The sequence below is a fragment of the Pteronotus mesoamericanus genome, unplaced genomic scaffold, assembly GCF_021234165.1.
Source record: "Pteronotus mesoamericanus isolate MK-2021 breed Mesoamerican mustached bat unplaced genomic scaffold, CSHL_Meso_final contig_702, whole genome shotgun sequence".
In the NCBI taxonomy this organism is placed as follows: domain Eukaryota; kingdom Metazoa; phylum Chordata; class Mammalia; order Chiroptera; family Mormoopidae; genus Pteronotus; species Pteronotus mesoamericanus.
In genome coordinates this window covers 2,877,091-2,899,043 of record NW_026555239.1, presented here as the reverse complement: position 1 = coordinate 2,899,043, position 21,953 = coordinate 2,877,091, and the positions used below count along the sequence as shown (strand labels likewise).

The following is a 21,953-nucleotide window of genomic DNA, read 5'->3' as shown; positions in this document are numbered from 1 at the left end:
AATATCCTCACCTGTAAGACACAGGCGCGCCGCGGCGGGCCCGGAGCTCGAAGCAACAGTCCGGAGGGCGGTAGCCGAACGCTGGGAGCGCCCAGTTACGAGGAATGATTTGGGGGGGCCTTCGGGGCAGGTCCCGTGGCGCGTCCCGGCAGTGTGGACCCCGCTGCGTCCCCTCCCGCCCCTGGAGGCGGCCGCGCTCCTCCTCCGGCTCCGCTCGCTCCTTCCCGCCCCCCTTCCCGCGCTCCGTCCCTCCCTCCCCCGCCCGCCCGCCCTAGCCCGCGCGGAGCCGGAGCCGGAGCCGCAGCCAGAGCGCGGGCAGCGCGGAGCGGGCGGCGGGAAAGCCACCCCGCTAGGCCCGGGACCCGACCCCCCCGGGCCGGGGACAGGCACGGGGCCGCGCGCAGGTGAGGACCCGCCGCCCGGACCCGGGGACGTCCCAGGGCGCGGTCCGGCCGGCTTGAGTCCGAGGTGAGCCCGGGCGGAGGACGCGCCCACCGGCCCCGAGAGCTCGGGCCGAGCCCACCCGGGTCTGGGATCCTCGGAGGAGGCCGACGGCCGAGAAGGCATCCGCCGGGAGCCAGCGCCCCGGCAGCGGGCCCCGCGCGGTCCCTGCGGGCACGGAGGGAGCCGCGGCGCGCCGCCATGCGCGGGGCGCTGTAGCCGAAGGTGCGGGCCCGATGGAGCGGGCCGAGGTGCGGGAGCTGCGCAGCGGCGACGGTCCGCCGGGGCTCCGGCTCGCGCTGGGGCTGCTGCTGTTGCTGGCGCGGCCGCCGTCGGGCCGCGCGGGGGCCCCCGAGGCGCAGGAGGCCGCGGCACCTAGCACGGCAGCCCCGGCCGGCGGCGACCGCTGCCGCGGCTACTACGACGTGATGGGCCAGTGGGACCCGCCCTTCAACTGCAGCTCGGGCGCCTACAGCTTCTGCTGCGGCACGTGCGGCTACCGCTTTTGCTGCCACGACGGGCCACGGCGCCTCGATCAGAGCCGCTGTTCCAACTACGACACGCCGGCCTGGGTGCAGACCGGCCGGCCGCCCGCGCGGGCCCGCGACCCCGCCGTGCCGCGGGACCCGGGTCGCGAGCGCAGCCACACGGCCGTCTACGCGGTGTGCGGCGTCGCTGCGTTGCTGGTGCTGGCCGGCATCGGGGTGCGCCTGGGCCTGGAGAGGGCGCACAGTCCGCGCGCGCGGCGCACGGTGACCAGGTGAGCGCGCACCGGCCGGGTCCCGGCCAGGGATCCCCGCACATCCCGCTTGGATGGCCCTGACTGCCCGGTGGGCGCCCCCTCACTACCCTTCATCCTTCGTGCCCCTCTCGGAACTCTGGTCCTCTTAACAGCCCCCTCCTCCTGGTTCTTCCACCCTGTCTCTGTCTCCAGGTCTCTCCCCTACCCCCCACTTCACGGAGGGAGACAGCTGATACCGCCCTGTCTCCCCTTGACCTTCCGGTGGAGCTGGGTGCTGGGCCGCCCTCCCCCGCGGCTGCCGCCTCTTCCTGAGTGGGCGGACAGAGGGCACAATGTCAGCGCCCAGGGGAGGGGGTCTGGGCCCTGAGCCCCACCAGCGCGGTGGGGGGAGAGGGGCGTGTGATGATGTAGTGTTGAGTGTCTTGGGCCTGGAAGGAATGGAGGGTAGGGGGCATGTTCTGTAGCTCTCTCGGCTGTCTCCCTCCAAATTCTCCCTTCACTCCTCCTTCCACCTCCCTCCCTGCCCTCCCCGAGCTGTGACTCAGGCCCGACCTTTCCCTGGGGTTTCAGAAGCCCTCCCCAACTCACTCCACTCAATAATACCCCTAGAAAGGGGTGGGTGTGGGAGGCCTAGGCAGGTGTTTGCTGAATTCTGAGCTTTGTGTCAAGTGGGATGTCCAGGACCCAGGTTCCCTTCCTCTGGGTCAGGGTTCTGTGTCCTGACCCTGGAACACTCACCCGCACCCCCACACTCACATGCCTCCAGACACCCTCATGTCCTGGGTTTTTTTGCCTCTCCTCACTCACCCAGGTCCTGTCTCCCTTGGGCATGTAGGCTGCTGATACTGCATGTGACAGGCTGGTATTTAGAAGTGACAATAAGAGGAGTCCCCATGCCTGGGTGGGCCAGCTGTGCAGGCTTCCCCCCTCCTAGACCTCAGGGACAGAGGACAAGCACTTCCTTGGCACTGCACTGCGCACGGTGTCCCCAGACCATTTAGCTCGCCTCTCTCAGACAGCGGCAGGGCAGAGCCGGGGCTGGAACCCCGGCCTCGGTTTCTGCGCTGCCTTTGTGGGGTGGAGGCCGAGCCTGGGCCCTGCGTGCTGCAGGGGCAGGGCCTGGGCTCCCTGAGCTTGGACTCCCTCATGTTGGGTGCGGGGAGAGGATAGGGCATCTCCTGGACCAGAGTGGGGCAGCAGGAGCTCAGGGTCATGATGGTCTGGAGGGGGTGACGGGGCAGCCTGGCTGACGTTCCCCTTGAACCCACTTCGTCTGCACGGACTGGGAAGCAGGTCTGGTGAAGCTTCCAGAAGAGCCAGCCCACCCCTACCTAATGTGCTATGAGGCCGGGGTCAGTCCTTTCCCCTTTGAGCTTCAGGCTCCCATGTGTCCTGACTCCCTTTTCTCCTCTGGGGAGACGGGACACCCCATTGGAGTTCATCTGTGGGTGTGTTGGGAGCCTCTGTGCTCCTGCCCCGTCTCACCCTTGATTCTGCCACGTTGATACTGAGGGCCAGGAAAGGCTTCTCGGAGGGTTGAGAGGGGGGCTGGTGTCTGTCCCTAGAGTTTGTGCGAAGGCCCAAAGGTGTGAGGATTACTCAGGTGTTTGGGAGAGCCGACTGAGGGGTGTTTGCCCGGAGACGAGAACCAGCGGTGGGCAGCTGAGGAGTGGGCAACACATGAAGGTCAGTTCGGGCAGGCACTAGGAGGCTTTCGACCCCGCCACCCTGCAGCCAAACCGTGCCTGCCCAGCTGTCCCACCTCCAGAGTGATTCTTCATGAATCAGCCATTTGAGGCCCCGACCCCAAAGGAGGTCAGACCAAGCTAGGAGGAAATCATGGGCTGTGGGTGCCGAAGGCAGCTGGGCTGCAGGCTGGGTCTGCTGGGAAGGCTAAGTCAGATGCTGTCACAGCTGGATTGGGGCTGGGTGTCCTCGTACCCAGGGAGGCCACTGCCCAAGGTCACACAGCCTTTGATGCTGGGCTGCCACAGGAGCATCTCCTGGCTCTGTCTCCCTCATCTGTCTGTCTTCCATGCCTGTGCTGGCAGCTGCATACCAGGACCCAGCAGAAGACCCTGCTACTCGAAGGGGGCGGGGGGGGGGGTTAGGTAGACTTTTTTTTTTTTTTTTTAAATCTTCACCAGAGGATGTGTTCTTATAGATTGTAAAGAGAGAGGAGGAGAGAGGGGGGCAGAAACATTGATGTGAGAAATATTGATTGGCTGCCTCTCATACGTGCCCTTACCAGGGATCGAACCTGCAGCCTAGGTATGTGCCCTGACTGGGGATCAAACCTGCAACCTTTTCTGGTGTATGGGATGATGCTCTGACCAACGGAGCTACCCGGCCAGGACTAGGGAGGACTTCTTTAGGCTTCCTGAAGGAGGGAAGCTGGGGGTTTGAAGCATAGGTCGTTTATTGGAGGAGATGGAGGAAAGGATATTGTCAGCAGCAGCAGCTGCATGCGCAAGGTCGGGGAGACCGATGTGCTCACAGAACCGTGCTGGGAGAGGAGGCTCAACTTGAGGGCCTTGAACAGTGGATTCCAGGAAAGGGGGGCGGGGTTTGGAAAACAAGGCGGCCTTGGTTACAGGGCCCCGTTAAGTTTCCTGACCGGCTGCGGGAAGTGGCAAGGTTGGGGCTTGGTGGGGAAACCAGATGTGGAAGGTCAGAGGGGAGAAGAAGGGAGGCCCAGAGAGGTTGAAAGGGCTGCCCAGGGCCGCACGGTGCGGCAGTGGTGGCCGGGGCTGGCCTTTGACAGGGCAGGGCCTGGGCGATGGGGAAGCAGGAGCCTGGGAGGGCTGCTGCTCATCCCTCTTTCCTCACAGGACGCTGACAGAACTTCTGAAGCAGCCCGGCCCCCAGGAGCCACTTCCTCCACCTCTGGGTCCACCTCTGGGTCGCTGTGTCCAGGTGCAGATGGGTGATGGCCTTCCCCAGGACTCCCCCCACAACAGCACAGGTGAGGAGGCTGATGGGTAGCCATGTGCTGACCTACAGCACGGGGTCTCCCTTGTCTGACATGGGCCTGGGAGCAAGGGGAGCAGTGTGCTGAGGGGCAAGAGGCTCTGAGCAGACTGCTTCCCAAACGGAAGTGAGTGCCTGCCTCTGCAGGTGAGTCGGGGCTCGCCAGTCTGCTCCCTTGGTGGAGCGAAGCCCTTGGAGGGGTCCTGCAACCTCCAGCCTCAAGGATCGGAGTAAGGTTCCAGATAAAGGATCACCGGCTCAGGCTGTGGTTCCAGGCTCCAGCTCCGCAGCCTGAGGTCTGCCTGGTCAGGGTCTATGGCCTCCTGCAAGCCTTTCCCTCTAGGCTGGAGCCTCCTTCCTGGCCTCTTGTTGTAGAGGCAGGCTTGATTGCACAGCACCCCCCCCCCCCGCCCCCCTTGCACTTCACACTCTCTGATACGGGCTCTAATCCCCAGACATTCCCTCCATCTCCGGCAGGAGCAGGTCCTGGGACTCAGTGCCTGGCTCAAGCTGAATATGCTGGCGAGTCATCCCATTAGGTTAGCACCCACTTAGGACTGGCTGCTATTCATGTTGTTCTGAGCCAGGCCCTGTTCCGGACGCTGGATATTGTGCCATGAACACAGGTTCCACTTTCAGTCTCGCCCAAGTAGTCACCGAACTGAACTGCAGTTGGGGAGAGGGCAGCGAAGAGATGGCATTGTCTGTGCAGTGTCCTCCAGTCAGCCGTCTGAGCCTCATCTTCCTCCTTCCCCACTCTAGACAAGAAACGCCACAACAACGTGCCCCTGGGGTCAGCAACACTGGGACCCCTGCGTGGTCCTCGGCTGCAGGGAGGCGGCAGCGGGACGCTTCAGCCGGGTTACGCTAAGTATGCCACCTTCAAGGCAGCCGCGCTCAAGGCCTCAGGTGAGTGGCCGAGTCTGTGAGTCTGTGTGAGTAGCGCAGGGCCCACCAGTGTGGCAAAGACCCCCGCTTTGCTGGTGGGTGCTCCAGCCAGCTTCTACAGGGAACCTAAGCGGGGCTGGGACCCTTGCGGGATGCCGAGCCCAGGGCGCGGAAAGCCACGTCACAGACGGTCTATCCCCGCCCCGCCCCGAGGTGCTGAGGCCCCGCCCCCGACAAGCCCCGCTCTGTCCCTACAGAGGCCTCCCGGCAGGACTTTTATCAGCATTTTCCAGCGCCCGCACCTGCCCCACTGACCCTGCCGGCGCGGGCCCCGCGGCCCCCAGAGGACTTGCCCGCACTGCTTGACGCCTGCCCCTGGGCCCCACCCAGCTACGCGCCCCCCGCCGCCCCTGCCCCTACGGGCCACTGCAAGGCCTGGACCGCCAGCCGCCCGGCTCGGCCCATCCCCCGCGGCCACCTGGCGGCTCAGGCGTCTCCTGCTCCCCGGCGGTCCTGCCGCCCGCCCCGGCGCCAGTTCAGCGTGGAGAAGCTGCCCGAAGCCTTCGGCGCGCAGCCCCCTGGCCTTTACGGCTGCACAGGCCGTGTACCCCGGCACCTGAGCACCAACAGCAAAGCTGAGGTCACCGTATGAAGATGGGGCTCTTGGTTCTTTCGAGGCAACTCATCTACCAGGGGTCCGCCATCGTCCTGGTCCAAAATCCCAGGCTGCGAGGGGGAGGGGCGCCATCAGCATATCCAGCCGGTCCGCCTGCCCAAACTGGACAGCAGCCCTTACAGCCTGCAGGACTAAGATGGGGCCCGTCCTGGGGGCCGCAGGGCCCAGGTTCCTCGTGTAAACAAACCCTATTCTGTGGCTCCCATCCCTGAGAATAAAGGAGCCCCAGCTTGGCTCTGAGGGGCTGATGGCGGAGGCATTGGTCATTGACTGGACAGCCGGCAGTGCAGGCAGAGGGCACAGCATGTGCAAGAGCAGAGGACTGTTTCTGAGAGCTATCAGGTGTGTTCTAGGAGCTGGAGAGAAGTGGCTGAAGAGGGCGGTCAAGGCTGACTGTCAGGCTTAATGTCCACACCGGCGGACCCATGGGAGAGGGGCAGTTAGGCCCTAGACATTTTGGGGCTTGGGCACAAGTGAGAGGGTGGAGGTTCCACCCCCCTTGCTGGAGGTGAGCACCCCTTCCAGAGGGTCACCCCACTCTACAGCCTTGAGTTGGCTGAGCCACGCTGATCCTCACTGACATAGTTTGGCGCTGGGCCGGCCCCTGGCCTGCAGGCCACTTGGTCAGCTTGGCCCAGGGCCACCCCCCTAATGGGTATGGGCAGTGGGCCCGGAGGACAGCTGGTGCTCAGGATGGCGGAGCCTCCTCCCAGGAGCTGCTGTGGAGGGAAAGGGGATTGGCGATGCCGAATCCAGAGCCTTGGCAGTACCCCTGCATGGGTGCTCACACCACACATGCATGGCACCGCCAGCTCTCCCCCCTCCTGCCAGGCTTCGGGTACCTGGCCACAGACCAGGGCAGTGCCAGCAGCTTGGGTGCATCAACTTTCTGTGATAGGTATTGCTGGGGAGGTTGAGGCCTGGGCTGTGACTCATTGTATGACCTCAACAAAGCCACCCAGTTGGGCCTTTTCCCTGTGTACCCTAGGCATGGTATACTGTTTTAGTAACAATGGCCACCATTTGTTGCTGCTGCTTTCACTTAATCCTCACAGAAGCCCCATGGGAATGACACTTCACAGTTGAGGAAAATTGTGGTTTTAAGACTTAGGTAACTTGCCAAGATTACCCAGCGGACTCCAGTTTAGGACTCTTCCACGTTCTGTTGCCACTGTGACCCTGTGGCATGGCAGGCAGTGGGCTGCTGGGGCAGGGCGGGGGGAGGAGTTACGGGCACGCGTGTTGGTAGGGAGCAGCTCCTGCTTCCAGGGTACAGGCAGTCTCAAATTTCTCCACTGGCTGGGCTGCTCTGAGGCCCCCAATCCCACCAGCTCTTCACCTCCCTGTTTCTAAGGGCTGTTGAAACCAAGGTCCAGAAGCCCCAGGACAGCAGAACCCAGAGCCTGCAGCGAGAGCCCCAGTGGTGTTGGGAAGGGCCTCATACACGCAGTCCAAGGTGGGGGTGGGGTGCCCCAGGGCCTATCTGCAGCTGTGTAGAGCCAGGGAAGGTGGGCTGGGTACTGAGTCCTGAAGCCAGCCCAGACTCACAAAAAAGGATCAGGTTCCTGGGCAGACTGGCCACCCACGATCACCCACCCTGGTCACTCAGGCCATGGCTAGGCTGTGCCGGGGGGGGGGGGGGGGTGGGCTCTACCTCTGCTCTTTCAAAGTCCCGAGGGCCCCAGATCCCCATCCCACAGGGCTAGGTTTGGGCCGCAGGCATGACCACCAATAGAAATGCTGCCTTCATAACTGGAGAGGGACCAGCTACCACTGGGCCTCTCCTCTCCTGGCTGCTCTTGCCCTTGGGACAGTGTGGCTTGCTGTGACTGCCCTTCAGAGAAGGCAGTGGCTGAGCAAGTCGAAGGGACTGGGCCCACTTCTCAGCCAGGCCGGCATACCGTGAACTTCACCCGGGCTCCGTCTCCACTCGGCCCAAAGCTCACCCATCCCCACGGCTCCCTGGGGTCTGTCTGGCCCTCACCAGCCTCGCGAGGCACTTAATGTCAACTGACACATTCAAATCAGCCAACGAACCGGAGGAGACTGTAGCCAAAGGCAGGGATTCTCATCCCCATTCTGCACACGCGGAAGTAGAGGCGGAGTGGACGTTCCGCCTAGGGAGACCTAGCTGGGGGTTTATAGGAGCAGGCCTTGGATGTGACTCGTGGGCCAGTGAGGCTCCTCAGGCACAATGTCTCTAGGGAGGATGGGGAAACTGAGGGGCAGCCTACCCCATAAAGGGGAGAAGTATCTCGGGGGGAGGGGCGCAAGGAGACCTTACCACCCCAGATCCCAAAGAACTGCTGCTGTCAGCCAAACAGCCAGCTCTTTGTCCTGGTTGTGTGACCACCGACCCCAGCAGTACCTCCCCCTTCCCCCCAGGCCCTGTCCCAACCCTGGAGTGCATGCCAGGCAGCCGGTACCAGGGGAAAGGGGCCGGCCTCAGTCCCTGGCCTGCTGGAGGCCAAGCCATGCAGCCACACGGCTAGTCACCCCAGTGGTCGTACTACAGACCGTCTCACACCTCATGCAGGGTGGTACCAATCTGTGTTTATTGAATAACCTCCATCCAGGACATGGTGAATGACTGATTCCACATCGAGGCTGCCATAAGTATATCCCCCCTTTCAGTGAAAAACCACCCCCTCCCACCCCTAAACAATAATGAGAAAAGGCACAGTATCTACACGACACAAGGATTGGCTCACCCTGTGGCCAGGGGCCATAAATTACAGTGGGGGGCAGGGGCGGGAGGCAAGGGAAAGAAAGAGGGCGAGGTCCCAGCTGCCCCGTTCTGACCTGCACCGGCATCGGGGGGTCCCTGCTGTGTGCGTGCCCCAGGTGGTGAAAGCGGAGGGAAGGAGGGCAGCCCCTCTCGGCCTCCCAGCAGGCTCTGGGGTGCCAAGCAGTCCCTCAGGCTCCGGAGAAACAGCCTCAGAGAAGGCACCAGGCCAGGAAATCCAGGAAAGTGCGAGTACTTTTCCTCTCAGGACCTCCATCAAGGCAGGGGCCCCTATTCCTCGTGCCCACCCCAGAAAGGGGCTTGTCACTGGGGACTGGTGCCTACCACCCTGGCTTACTTTCAGATCAAGGATTAGGGATCAAAAGAGACCGTGGAGGTAGGAGTTGGGCGGGAGGGAATAGAGAACCCACACAGAAGGACATGGTCCCTAGTCCTAATGGGTGGCTTCATCTCTCCCAGTCCCTGGGCTCACCCTGAGCTTGGGCTGACATCCCAGGGGTTGGGGGAGTGGGAAGGAACAGAACAATTAAATAAGATACCATTTATTTTTTAAAAAATTAAAAAATAATGCCGACAGTATTTCATCCATCCCCAGGCTTGCCCCGTCTCACCACCGCCTCCCCAGGGCCAGCCCCTCCTTCCCGGGCTGTCTCGTGTGATAAAGAGAAAACAATGAACTGGCTCTGTCAGGCACAGGGGAGGGGACGCAGGCCCAGGGAGAGAAATAAAAATGCCACAGCAACTTAGTCCTGCATCACGGCAAACCCAAGCACACTGATATAAAAACATTTGTATAAAAAAGGGGAGAGGGCATGCTGGGCACAGTGCCAAGGGTGAAGTGCTCTGGTGCCCAGAAACTCACGTCCCCAGAGGGACAGCCTGATAAAAAACAAGGAAGCAGGAAAGGGGAAGAGATATACAGAGAAAGAATCTTGGGAGGGCTGGAGATGTGGGCTAGGCAGCCTGGGAGCACCCCCTGCTACTCCCAGGTCAGGGTACCCCCCGTCCCTGCCCCGCTCTGTCTTCCCTCTCTCAGGCCCACTGGGCCCGGGACCACTGGCATCTACCCACAGCCCAGGGGCCCACTGGTCTCAGGTGGTCTAAAAGCCTTGACGGGCGATACCACAGAAGCTAAGGCTCATTCCCAGCTCTGGAGGGAGGAGGGAGAGAGAGACTGAGAGACAGAGAGAGAGAAGGGAGGGACTCAGAGATGAAAGGAAGGGGGTGGGGGCAGTGAGCCGAGGCAGGCAGGGCCCCGTGGTCAGGAGGCGGCGATGGCGGTGCCGCCCCCCAGCTTGACAATCATCTGCTGGCAGTCGCTGCAGGAGCGCCGGTCCCCCACCTTCTCCAGGGTGCGGGCTGCCTCAGCCAGCAGCACCGCCCGCTGGCCCGGGGAGGAGAGGAAGGAGAGGGGCAGGTGCCGGCAGGCCAGCAGGATGGCCGTGGCCCGCTCTCGCTGGCCGGGCCAGGCGTCCACCTCTCCTGTGGGAATGAGGAGGCAGGGGTAGGAACCGCTTGCTGAGGGCTGTCTAGGACACAGGTCCTACTCCTGGGACTCGGTTATTCAGTCCTCACGCCCGCCCAGGGAGGTGAGTCCCAGTGCCTTCCCTAGTTCACAGACAGGCAAGGTGAACTTGGCTGGCATCATATGGCGGCACTGAGAAGTCGCCCGTGCTCCCAGGCCAGTTCCTGCACTGGGACATCCCCTGCCCTTCTCTCCCCACACGGAGGCTGGACCCAAAACAACCCGGCCCCCATAGACCTCCATGGCCCCCCCAGGCAACACACCGAGTCAAGCCACGGGCCCCTCTCACTCTCGCAGTGCCTGAGAACACGGCCGCAACGGTGCTGGGCCGGGCGCCTCCTCTGCTCAGGCAGGGCCTGCACCAGGCCTTCGGGCGGGGTGAGGCGGGGCTCGTGGACTCACCATGCTTGGTGTTCTGAGCTGTGCGCCGCCGCAGGCTGTGCTCCAGCAGCTGGTGGGTGCGGGTGGGGCTGGCTCCTGCCATCAGGCGCACGGTGGCTTCATGCAGGAACACCTGAGGTGGCACAGGGCGACAGTCAAGCCCCGGGCCTGCTCCAGTCTGTGCCCCAGTATGTACAGGTGCAATTCCCTGCAGCATTTCGTCCGCCACCGGATGACACCCCTCTTCTCCACACTGTCTTGCCCTGCTCACCCCACCAGAAACCTGGAGGAGTGGCAGGAAGAAGGAACACAGCACAGGCCAGCTGGCGGGGGCGACAGTGGGACAAAGGAGAAAGAGGCAAAGGGCTGCCACTGACAGAGACAGCGCCGCCACGCCTTCAGGGCTTGGAAGACAAGTAACTGGGGTGAAGCCTCCAGTTCTTGGAGGCTGCTTCCAGGTTGAAAACAGGACAGAATGAGAGGCGGGGAAACAGGAACAGTATGTGGGGACACCTAGGCAGGTGCCAGCGAAGTCCAGAGTCCTGTTTCCTTCTGTTTCTTTAGAAAGAAATAGAGCCCAGAACGTTCCTGGGTGAAAGCCTGCAACTCTCTGTAAATGTGAGTCATGAGGTGGGGTGATGGGCCAGGTCTAGGCCTCTAGTTTCTTAAAGTCTCACAGTTCTCTTACATCTCAGTATCTCAGCGTGGGGAGGGTCTGTTGTGGGTTTGTTTTTTTTTTTAAGATTTTATTTTCAGAGAGAGAGAGGGAGGGAGAAAGAGTGGGAGAGAAACATCAATTTGTGAGAGAAATACTGATCAGTTGCTTTTCACACGACCCCAACTGGGCATCTGGCCTACAACCCAGGCATGTGCCCTGACCGGGAATTGAACCTGTGACCTTTCAGTTCACAGGCCAGTGCTCAATCAGCTGAGCCACACCAGCCAGGGCGGGGAGGGTCTTGAGTGTGCCCAGAAGGCAATGGGGCAGCCACTGAAGGGTTCTAGCAGGGTTGGGGCGGGATGGAAATGGTGCTCAAATGAGGAGGCCTCTGTGGCCAGCCCTGCCCTGAGCCGACCAGAGGGCCACCGAACCGTGGGGCATGCTTCCTGTTTCCAGTAGGGGGTGGCTCTCTGATTATGTTTTGTCTGCTGTGTCTTCCTGGCTCGCTGCACACAGTGGTCACAGTGTAACTCTGTGAAGGTCCCACAGCGCCCTTGGGTGAGGGCAGCTGCACTTGGAGCTCTTTCCCTTTTTTGCGCCCTTTCCCCTCACTGACACTCTGGCCTCCTCACTTGAAGCTTGTGAAAATAATTTAGGCAAAGATTTGTAGAGTACATTATTCTAACCAGCAGTAAAAATAAAAGAAGGAAATGATTGCAGTGCAGCAAGCCCAATTTTACAGCTGCCCTTGGAGCCCTATCTCCAGGCTGTTTTGTGGGCAGATTCAGGCAGCAGACCCCAAGCTCCCAATAGCTCAGGAAAAGGGTTAAATGCAGTCCTAAGGAGGCTCAGTTTCTGAGGCCAGCTATGCCAGCCAGAGTAGTTTCCCTGTGTCCTTCCCACCTCACTCCAGAGGGGCCAAGAACCCCTTCCGCTCTAGCCTTGACCGTGAGGCACCGACCCCTATCTGTGTGGCCTGCTTCCCACCGTGCTCCAGGGCCAGGAGCACAGCAGGTACTCAGGTCACAGGAGCTGAACAAAAGGGTACACAGCACACAACCCAGTGGTTGTGTGTCAGCTAGGTGACCTTCAAAGGCCAACTCCTCGACCCCATGCTGGTGCTGTGCTGGGCCCGGGGGACCCCCAGTCTGCTCTCTCTTACCAGGTAGTTGGGGTCTCACCTTGCGGTAGGCTGGGCAGAAGCTGTGTGCCAGCCTGCGCAAGCTGCCCAGGTCCCGCTGGAAGCCAGCCAGCTCAGCACCTGACGCATGGTAGGTCTCACCCAGGGCCTGGCTGGCTCCTGCTTGCTTTTGCCAGAGTGCCGTCCGCAGCGACAGCAACAGATCAGAAGTCAGCAGCTGGACCACCTGTGGGGCAGGCCATGGAGGAAGAGACAGGTGACGGGCCTATTGCCGGGGCAGGAGTCCCAGCACCTACCAGGACCTCCTAAGCCCAATACTCAGCAGCTCCAGGATGAGGCTACCCCGCCTCAAACAAAACCTGGCACTTCTAAGAGGTGAGCACTGGGGAGCACCTTTGGGTCGGGCAGTTGCCTGGGGCTGATTCTGACAGCCATGAGGCTGAATGGGGTCTCCCTCTTCTGGGCCCATTCTCCCACACAAAGCTGCCACTCAGGATCATAGTCCCAAGGGTGCTTGAAGCCTCTTTCTTGTTACCCAAATTCAGCAGGTTCTCTCCTGAAGGAGAACACTATGGGAGACCAGCAAAGGAAAAGCACAAGTTAGATGTGGCTCCCCCACGGGCCTTTGGTCTCGGGCCCATTCTGCAAACTGCCTGTCCTGTAGGGGTTGCATGCTGTCCTGGGTTCGCCCCAGTGTCCTGGGACACTGGCTACCTCTAACTAGAAGTGCCAGCCTGGCCACAACAGACCAGTGAAGGGCTCAAGGAGTCCGACCCTCCAGGACACACCTTGCCCCCGCTTTCTGGAGTAAAACCCTGCTCCTCCAGGTGAGCAGACGCTGCACGCCCCGCGTGTGCACCCCTCCCTCCCCTCTCCTGGAGGGCTGTGCCTGAGACCCGACAGTGTGCTCTGACAGGGCTGGGTGGGAAGCCTCTCGAGGGCCACGCAGGCCTCTGGGATGCACTGTGGAAACATTGCACGGTACTGCCAGAACATGCAATGCAACTACAATGCACCACAGCTGCCCGCCAGGAGGATGCGGCTGGTCTGCTCAGGGTGTGTGTGCATGTGACGGGGTGGGGGGGCCCCACTCCGAGGCTGGCTTGCAAGGGTCTGGGGGGTTGTATGAGCTGCCTGGAGCAAATGCAGAGCAGGATCTAGAATCAGGTGCAGGTGGAACATGTCTGCTCCCAGGACTGAGCAGGGAGCCCACTTGGGCCAATAGGCTACGTTTTTGGGGGTGGGGCCACTAGCCTGGTCTCTGGCTCTTGGACAGCCCCCCAGGCCAGGTAGCCCAAGGTGGGTCAGTGTATTCTTACCCACCAGAGCTGGACACCTCCCGGAGGGGCCAGACAAGCCCCCACTCACGTGGTTGAGGGTGGGGTCGCAAGTGGCCCCACTGACATTGAGGCTGCTCCACAGGTGACCACTGGCCCTCTCACAGTGGCAGAAGCAGCTCTGCTGGGCGTCTGCCTTCCCGGGGAGTGAGGCGTGCATGGCTCTGCAGGTGTGGAGGACGGCCTTCACCAGGGGGCTCCTGGGCAGTGAGATGGAGGCGGGAGGAAGGTGGTCAATACATGTCACCTGGGTAACGTGAGGAGGAGGCTGAACAGGTGACCACCACACCCCAAGCTGCTGGGAATGTGACTCAAATGCTGCCATAGCCCTGGCTGGGTGGCTCAGTTGGCTGGAGCATTGTCCCGTACACCAAAAGGTCATGGGTTCGATTCCTGGTCAGGGCCAATACCTAGGTTATAGGTTTGACCCCTAGTTGGGGTACATATGGGAGGCAACCAATGTTTCTTTCTCTCTGTAAAATCAATAATAAAAAAATGCCCTTGGGTGAAGACTAAAAAACAGATGCTGCCATAGAGGTTCCAGGTCCTCAGCTCCAGATCTGAAATGCCAGCCCTGAACGAGGGTGGGCTCCCCACTCCTACAGCACCCCCTTCAAGCACCCACTCTCTAGTGAGGGAGTCTGGCAATAAACACGTTAAATGCTGCATACACACTGGTGGGTAGGCAGAGAGCCGTGAAGGTCATGCAGAGTAAGGGGGTGGCGCTGATAAAGAACAGTCAAGTATGTCCTCTCTGGAAAGGTGACATTTGAGCAGGGACCTGAAGGAACTGGGGGAGCGAGCTGAATGGATTTCCAGGGAGGGGAGATCCAGGCAGAAGAGCAAGCGCGGGGAGTAGGGAGGGCAACCTGCAGGGCCAACCGTGGCCAAACAAGGCCCTTCCCACCCAGCCATGGCCTGTCTCCTGTCTGCCTCTGGCCCTCCTCCTGGCTCCGGGCAACTGGAGCGCATCTTGTCCCTTTCTCACTCCTACTCTCTGCTCACACCGGCGTCTCTATCCGGGATACCCTTTCCTGCCCTTTCCCACTCAGCTCTGACACTTGCTCTGCCTGCTGGGCCCTCTAGTCCCCCTTATCCTGTCCTACCAGCTCCACTTCCTGCCCCAACAAGCCTCCTCTGGCTCCTCACTGTGTCAGGCCCTTGTACCCATGTCTGCTGCCCCGACACCAGCTCTTGGTTTATGGGCCTCCCTCCTTCACCAAACTCTCCAGCCCAGAACCCCTCCCAGTGAAGACGTGCTGGCTGCTTCAGGGAAGCCACGGCAAGAGCACCCCACAGAAGAGCGCCTGTGCAGGACGGGTCCCTGCCGATCTGCTTATGGCTCTAACTGGCCTTCTACTGCCTCCCGGAGTCTGGATGGAGCCAGCACCGGGCCGGCCCTCAGTTGAGTATTTGCTGAGTGAATGGTGGAATCGTGGAGATTGCAGGAGGAATCAGAGACCCAGGCTCAACCTTCAGGGCTGCCACTAAGAAGCCATCTAAGACGGCCAAACAATCTGTGCCTCAGTTTGCTCATCTATCAAGTGGCCACACTGCCACTTGCTGCTCCTTATGGGGACAAATAGTGTGGGCCGTTATTTGTACCTGCTCTCTAGAGGCCATTCCCCCAAGGAGCTGATATTAAACTCTCTGGGGGAACTTGGCTTCTTTTCAGAGAGCAAACTGAGGAGAGGCTGGGGAGGCTGGGCTGGGGGAGGGTTTCCACAGTGCCATTATGCCTGAGAGCAAAGGGACCCCAGAAAATCTGAATTCGGCGGGGAGGACGGAATGCCTGCTGAGGGTCTTAGCTGTATGCTGGGCTCTGCTGCTTGGAAGTGAGGTAACTTTAGACAATTTACCTGCCAAGCCACAGGCGGGCTGGCTGGGAGACACACACAGGGTGAAGTGCCGATGCAGGGCTTGGGGCGGGGTGGGTGCTCGCTGGTCGGGGTGCTTAAAAGTGGGTTAAGTGAAATTGGGGTGTCGAGCTACTTTAGGGAACCTGCCCACACCAACTTTTCTCAGCTCCCTGGGCCCTGCTGGGTAAGAGTCTGCGCGGCGGGAAATGCTGTATGCAGCCTCGGCCCCGTGGACCTTCCTCGTGGGGCCTCTGTGCCCCCCTCAGTCAAATCCAGTCAGAAACAGCCACGCCGTCAGCAGGCCAAATGCCTGCAGGCCGCGTCCCCAAAGCGGGATGTCAAAGACTCTGGCTTCGCCCCTGCTAAAGGCCCTTTGAATGACAGGGCTAGTGGGGGCAGAGAGAGGCGGAACGGACACGAGAGGACCCTTGGGCCCGCAGAAGCCCTGCGCTGGCCATGAGCCATCACCACGCTGTCTGGCTCCACCATGAGCTTCTGAAGATGTCGGGAGTCACACCGCCCTCCCTCCCTGTCAGCCCTGGCTCCACGGAGGCTGAGGGGGGAAGCCCTGGAAACAGCGTCGATAGCGGCCAAGACGACGCACTGATGTGCTCACCAAGCTCTGTTTCTCCACGGTGTCCCCATCTGCCCTCTCCCTCTCTCTTCATCTATCATTCGGTCCCCAGGCTGCCTGACCCGTCACCCAGATGGTCACCCAGCATTTGGTATCCCCTGGAGAGAAGTGAGTGGTCAAGGAGGTTTACGTACTCGGTCACTTCCAGAGCCTTGGGGACACGCTCTACTTCGGTAAAATGAGACCGCACAGCCGCGTCATTTCCCTGGAGCCAGCTGATGGCCATAGTGATTGCAGATGTCCACCAATGACAGATGACGTCTGGACCTGGAGGGAACAGCACCAAATGTCCCTCTAGCACCCACAGAAACCAGACCTGTGGCGCTCAGCCTCCTGGCTGCACCCAGTCCCCACCTGGTATGTGCCATCCTCACCTTCCACACATTTCTGGTGGAAGCTTCACCAGCACATTTTGGCAATATGTGCCAAGAGATGTAAAAACGTTTTACTCCTGTTAACCTGGTAATGCCATTTTGGGCAATCTAGCACATGAAATGCCTATAATTGAGAAAACAATTTAATAAAGATATAGTGTTATCTCTAAGAAAAAGGCTGGAAACAACCTGAATTCCCAATGGCCATGACAAACGGTGTTTCCAAAGCATCCATAGGAACTGGCTCATGTTAGAACCTTTCAAGTCTTCTCTTCTCTAAGGTTTAGTTTCCTCAGCTGCAAATTTATGATACCAGTGACCTCACGATGCAGTGGAATGGACATGTAAAATAAAAGGCCCAAGAGCATGTTCTAAACTCTGAAACAACAACAGGCCGCCAGGTCAGTGGTCGCCAGGGGGCAGCCGGTTTTCTGGGCTCCTTCCCTGCCCAGGAAGAGTGACTAGAAGGGAGCTTGACACCCCCTTTCTCCCAGCAGCCACAGAAGCACAATAGGTAGCAGCTGATGTGCCATCATCCCGATGGCATTTTAGGGACAGAAGCAAAGAATGTTCTAGTCCAATTCAATCAGATGACTGCACTGTGTCACCCAGGGCCATGGGTAGCTGGAGCAGTACAAATGCCCCGATGAAAGGTCTTTTCTTCAGAGCGTCAGACCCAAGGGCAGCCTGTGGAGGGGGCTGTGTGTCGGGAAGGTGAGTTCTCACCGTCCCCTGGTGTCCGCACCACTTGCTGCCCGCTCTGGGTATCTGGGAAGGTCACTGACCTGCCCTACCAGCCAGGACCCAGGGAAGACATTCCCAGGCTCATTCCACTTCTAGGAGAACCACTATTTCCTGACCCCAAAATGCTGCTCAGCAAGGGTAGGTAACTGTGGGTCAGGGCTTTGGGGGATCTGTAGATATAAACGTCAGATCCAGAAAAGATACTTGAATGTGAACTCACAACTAGCCAGGGACCCTGGGACAAGGGGCTGGGAAGGACGGCATCCGCACCCGAGACCTGGGGAGCCACCCTGCAAGATGCTTACCAAGGGCTGACTTGAGCACCGAGCTGCTGGAGAAGGGTGGGCTCACAATCCCCACAGAGTCCACAAAAGAAGTAAGCAATTTCAGGTACTCCAAAGCACGGGAGAACTCACTGGAAAGAAAATAAAGAGTCCCACATCCATTGAGGTGCACAAAAGAACCGCACTTGTAGTCTGGCTGTCCAGTCGTCTGGCTCTGAGACCCGTGACCGTTTCTGGCCCCTTCTCCTCCACCGTGCCAGGCACACCTGAGCTCTGCCCCTACACAATCCACAGGGCTTCCTTCTTCGCATGTTGCTGACACTCTTCCTTCCTCCTGCTACAAGGGCTGGGCTCTCTCTTTGATTCCTGGCTCCCAAACCTGACTCCCCCCATTAAGGTCCAATTCAAATGTCATCACCTCCTACAACTTTTCTGATCTAAAGGGACAGAAAAGCCCTCCCCTTCCCACTCGGATGCATCCAGTCAGGTCACGGGCCTCATATGAGAGTGGTCTTACCATGCGAAGAAAAGACTATGCTTATTAATGATATAAAAACAAGAACTGATGGCACATTCAGTAAAGGCCTGGGGCTCCGAGGTGTCCAGGCCAGAGGTGGCTGCCTCCACTGAGCTCTCCAAGTTCCAGTCCTATCTCATCAACAGGCCATCCCTCTCCCCCGCAAGGAAATCCAATCCCTGACCTGTGCTGAGAACTACCTTCACTCGCTGAAGGGATGGGTGAAAGGGAAAAAAGCAGGGAAAGTGACATAATCAGTCTGGAAGAAAAGGGCAGACGCCAAGCTGGAAGAATGAATACGATGGGATCATTCCATTTCCTGCAGACCTGATACTAGGGCCTGTTTTCTTCTAGGAGCTCAGGCCTACAGGTACCTTGGAGCTTCCTGGACAGATGGCCCAAGGCAGGGGCATCCCAGAGACATTACCAGCTCTCTTCTTCCTGGTCTCCAGACTTCTTCTTGGCCTGAGGCTTCACCAAGGACTCCACAGCTCGCTCCAGCAGGTTCTTGCAAAAGGCCTGGTGGACCTGGGCAACAGGGTCGGCTAAAGAAGAGGAAAGCCAGGGGATGGGTTAAACGGGTTTTATGGCCCTTTACCTATGAGCCCATTTTGTTGCTACATAGAAAACAGAGGGGGGCAAGAGGAACCCAGGACACAACAGTACGATCCGAACCCTAGAACTACCTTGTTTAAGGTTTGGAAGGTTGGGTAGGGGTGGGGAGAGTGGACAGCCTCAGAGTGCAGAACCCAAGACTATGTATGCATGGTTGTGGATTGGTTGTGTGTGCGCGCACAGGCACACATGCACGCAGTGTCTTGGCACTGAGCTCAGCACTTCCCATCAAGGCTGGAGGCTGTAAGCTGGTGGCTGCAAGCCTTGTCAGAAAGCAGAAAATGGCCCTAGCTGGTGTGGCTCAGTGGATTGAGTGCCAGCCTGTGAATCAAAGGGTTGCCAGTTCAATTCCCAGTCAGGACACATGCCTGGGTTGCACTGTAGGCCAGTTCCCCAGTTGGGGGCATACAAGAGGCAACCACACATTGATATTTCTCTCTCTCGTTGTCCCTCCTTTCTCCTCTAAAAATAAATAAATAAAATCTTAAAAACAAACAAACAACAACAACAACAAAAACCAACACCCAGAAAATGGGAAAGCAGCTGACTCCCCCAAGTCTCAGAGGTTACCTCTTCTCCTTGTGACTCAGGAGGCAGACAATTGAGAGAAAAAAGGAGGTGGCTATTGCCCTAACATGACATGGAAGACGCTACTCCTATTTTCCAAAGCTTCGTCATGGGGCTTGCGGCCAACACTGGCCTGGCTGAGCTGATTAACAAACAAGGGTCCCTGCAATGGCTGCATTATCTGGCTGTCACTGATAAGTCCCCTGTGGCAGCCTCAAAGCAGGGCGTTACCAGCCAGCCCCTCCCCTCCTCTCTCACACACACATGTGTGTAGGTCTCAATCTGACAAGAATGAGGAAGCAGGAGCCTTATGAACACATCCTGGTGGCAAGGCCTAGAACCAGAGCCTGCCAGAGGCACGAGAAGGCCAGTGAAGGTCTAGTTGTGAACAAAGCAGACAGTGGGAGGGGCCGAGAGACTTAGGCTGGCTTTTGCTTTCATCCTTACTTTTTGGTGCTGTACACCATTCTTACATTGAGCAATAGAGTTATTTTTTAAAAAAGGATAGCGGACCCCCTACTCCCCAAAATGTCTGACACACACACAGCTGTACCTGTGGAACATGTCCCACTCTCCCCAGACCCTCAGTGTAGAGAGGTGAACCGCACACAAAGAGTGGCAGAGAGTGGAAACCCACTGGGCTACTCAAGTCTGAGTCAACCGATCTAGCTTCTACCACACTGAGGCCAGGCGAGTCGACGCCAATCACTGTCAAATACCAGGGACAGCAAGCCAGCATCTCCTGAGCGCCTGGAGCCCTGTCCCTGCCACCACTCTGGTGCTTGATGACTGCCTGTCATTTATTGTTCCCTAATTGCTCCATATATGTCTGTCTGCTTTCCAGTGGAACCCGGGCCGGCAAATAGCAACTCCACACGACCCTTCTCTCCCCAGAGCACCCAGTACAAGGGCGAGAAGACAGTCTGGCAGATGTAAAGCTCTGAATGTCAGAGAAAGGTGAGCTGCAAGCCCAGCTTAGCTGCTGACCAGGCTCAGGAGCCCCCTGAGCTATGGGAAAAACCAGATGGAGACATCCCCCTTCTCCACGTGTTGGGGTGCAGTCACCCTGCTGCCCTGTCCTGGTGGTGCTCACAGCTCTCCCCAGTTCACAGTGGCTGCAAAGGTGTTCTCACCTGGGTTCCTTTGAGCACAGTACAGGCTCTCCTTGGCAGCTGACTTCACTGACCAGCTCCGCTCCATGAAAAACTTCTGGCCAAGAGGGTGGCAGAGCCAGCGCAGTGAGTCAGGGACAGCACTGCGCTCGGGGCCACACAGACTCTGGGCTCGACTGAGGAAGTAGCTCTGTGGAAGGACAAGGATCACAGGTGACACCAGGGTAGCAGCAGGCTGGGGACATGAGATCAGCAGGAGGGCTGGGACCCTCATGTGCCTGAAAGTAAATGCCACCACTGAAACTAGGGCAAGCAGCCCAGTGACCAGCCTGTGAGAAAAGGCCAAGAAAGACTTTGAAAGCTGCTCTGCTGGGCGATTCAAAGAGTCAGCGCCGGGCCCCTCCTCTGCCCACAGGATAACGTGACTTCAGGGCCCCAGAAACAAGAACCACAGGGACAATCCTGTCTATCCAGGTTTTCAGAAATTCTGATGTTTTTTGAGTGAGGGTATCTTTATTCTAAAACCATGCTTTCTAATCTATAAAACCACTTGATACAGGCCAACCCTGAATGAGAAGCTGAGCAGAGAAGGATGTGGGGGAGGAGCACAAGGCACAGGGAGCTCAGGAGCCCAGTGGAGGGCACTGGGCCAGGTCCGCAGACCCCCAACTGTCACCCTTCTACCCTGGCTTCTACTGTGAATGAAGCTGTCTCCCTTTGTGGTTCAGCCTGATGGTTCTGACCTTTACTGGGTCCTAAGTAGCGACCAGCTAATGTAACGGCTTCGGAAGACCTGAATGCCAGCATCAGAAACAGCACTGCCAAAGTGCCACTCCGGAAACACAGACCGAGAAGAAGACCGCTTCTCTCTGTGGGAGTATGGAGGCAGCTGCCTGAACCCAAGAGAAAGTGACCTGGCCAAACTGGTCTACAGACACACTCTAATATCATCACAGTGCTTATAGGCCAGGTGGGACATTTCGTTTAAATCTCTAATCATGTGCCAGTGGCACTAGTGGCCCTCCTTCCTCTTTGCTGACCCCCACACCTGTAAAAGGAGCCTGGAGAGCAAGTGCAAAGGGATCCCATGACCTTCTCCGGACCCTCAAGAGAGCACTTGCTGAACTGAGCTTGGAACCAAGCTGGCAAGGGCAGTGCCTAGAGCAGCGGCCGAGGTCCCAGCGAAGGCTGGGGGTGGGCGGCGGCAGGGGCAGGGCCTCTGGCACCCGAGAGCCTTCTAACAGCTGGAAACTCTCCCAAGCTCTCTCCCGAGAGCACCTGCCTGATGGCTGCTCCAGGGAAACTGTGGAACCCTGGCCCAAACGTGACCCACCAACGGAGGCAGACACAAAGCCTGTTTGGGTGGTATTGAAAGAGGAACCTAGAGAAGCCGTTTAGAAAATCATTAAGTTAAAATACATTTTAAAGCTGAATCCTTTAGAAAAAGAAAAGTCTTAGTTGTAACAAATCTCAGTTGGGGACAGGGCTGGAAAAGTTTGAGTTTAGTGGTTTGAATTAATAAGAAATATAAATCCTTGAATAGTCATCCACAGTGCGGCTTCTAGAAGCGAAATTGAGAAAATAACTTCTGTTGCTCTTTTAATTTTCTTGGCACTATCACCCTATGATGATTTTCCTGAATTTTATAGACACCAGAATGCACCCGAGCTGGGGCGCAGGAGCCCCCTGCCCTATAACTCGTCTGCTAATTGCTGAAGCCAGTGGCTAAGGCAGGAGAC

The 21,953-nt window shown here is 58.7% G+C and overlaps 2 protein-coding genes across 3 annotated transcripts in view; one reads left to right on the top strand and one right to left on the bottom strand.

Moving 5' to 3' along the window:
• The first annotated feature begins 677 nt into the window (after nt 1-677).
• SHISA8 (shisa family member 8) lies at nt 678-5,952 on the top strand. Its single transcript, XM_054582459.1, has 4 exons — nt 678-1,201; nt 4,015-4,148; nt 4,916-5,062; nt 5,299-5,952. Exons 1-4 carry the CDS (start codon nt 678-680, stop codon nt 5,691-5,693), a joined length of 1,200 nt encoding a protein of 399 aa, XP_054438434.1. The 3' UTR covers nt 5,694-5,952.
• A 2,319-nt stretch (nt 5,953-8,271) lies between these two features.
• SREBF2 (sterol regulatory element binding transcription factor 2) overlaps nt 8,272-21,953 on the bottom strand; it is a 53,827-nt gene continuing 40,145 nt past the window's right edge. For both annotated transcript variants that reach the window (XM_054582457.1, XM_054582458.1), the window contains 8 exons: nt 20,236-20,404; nt 18,348-18,465; nt 17,425-17,534; nt 16,136-16,268; nt 13,540-13,708; nt 12,212-12,397; nt 10,391-10,502; nt 8,272-9,945 (listed from right to left, as the gene is read on the bottom strand). In XM_054582457.1, the coding sequence (XP_054438432.1) occupies nt 9,725-9,945; nt 10,391-10,502; nt 12,212-12,397; nt 13,540-13,708; nt 16,136-16,268; nt 17,425-17,534; nt 18,348-18,465; nt 20,236-20,404 (1,218 nt within the window). In that variant the 3' untranslated portion in view covers nt 8,272-9,724. The remainder of the gene's footprint in view (nt 9,946-10,390; nt 10,503-12,211; nt 12,398-13,539; nt 13,709-16,135; nt 16,269-17,424; nt 17,535-18,347; nt 18,466-20,235; nt 20,405-21,953) is intronic.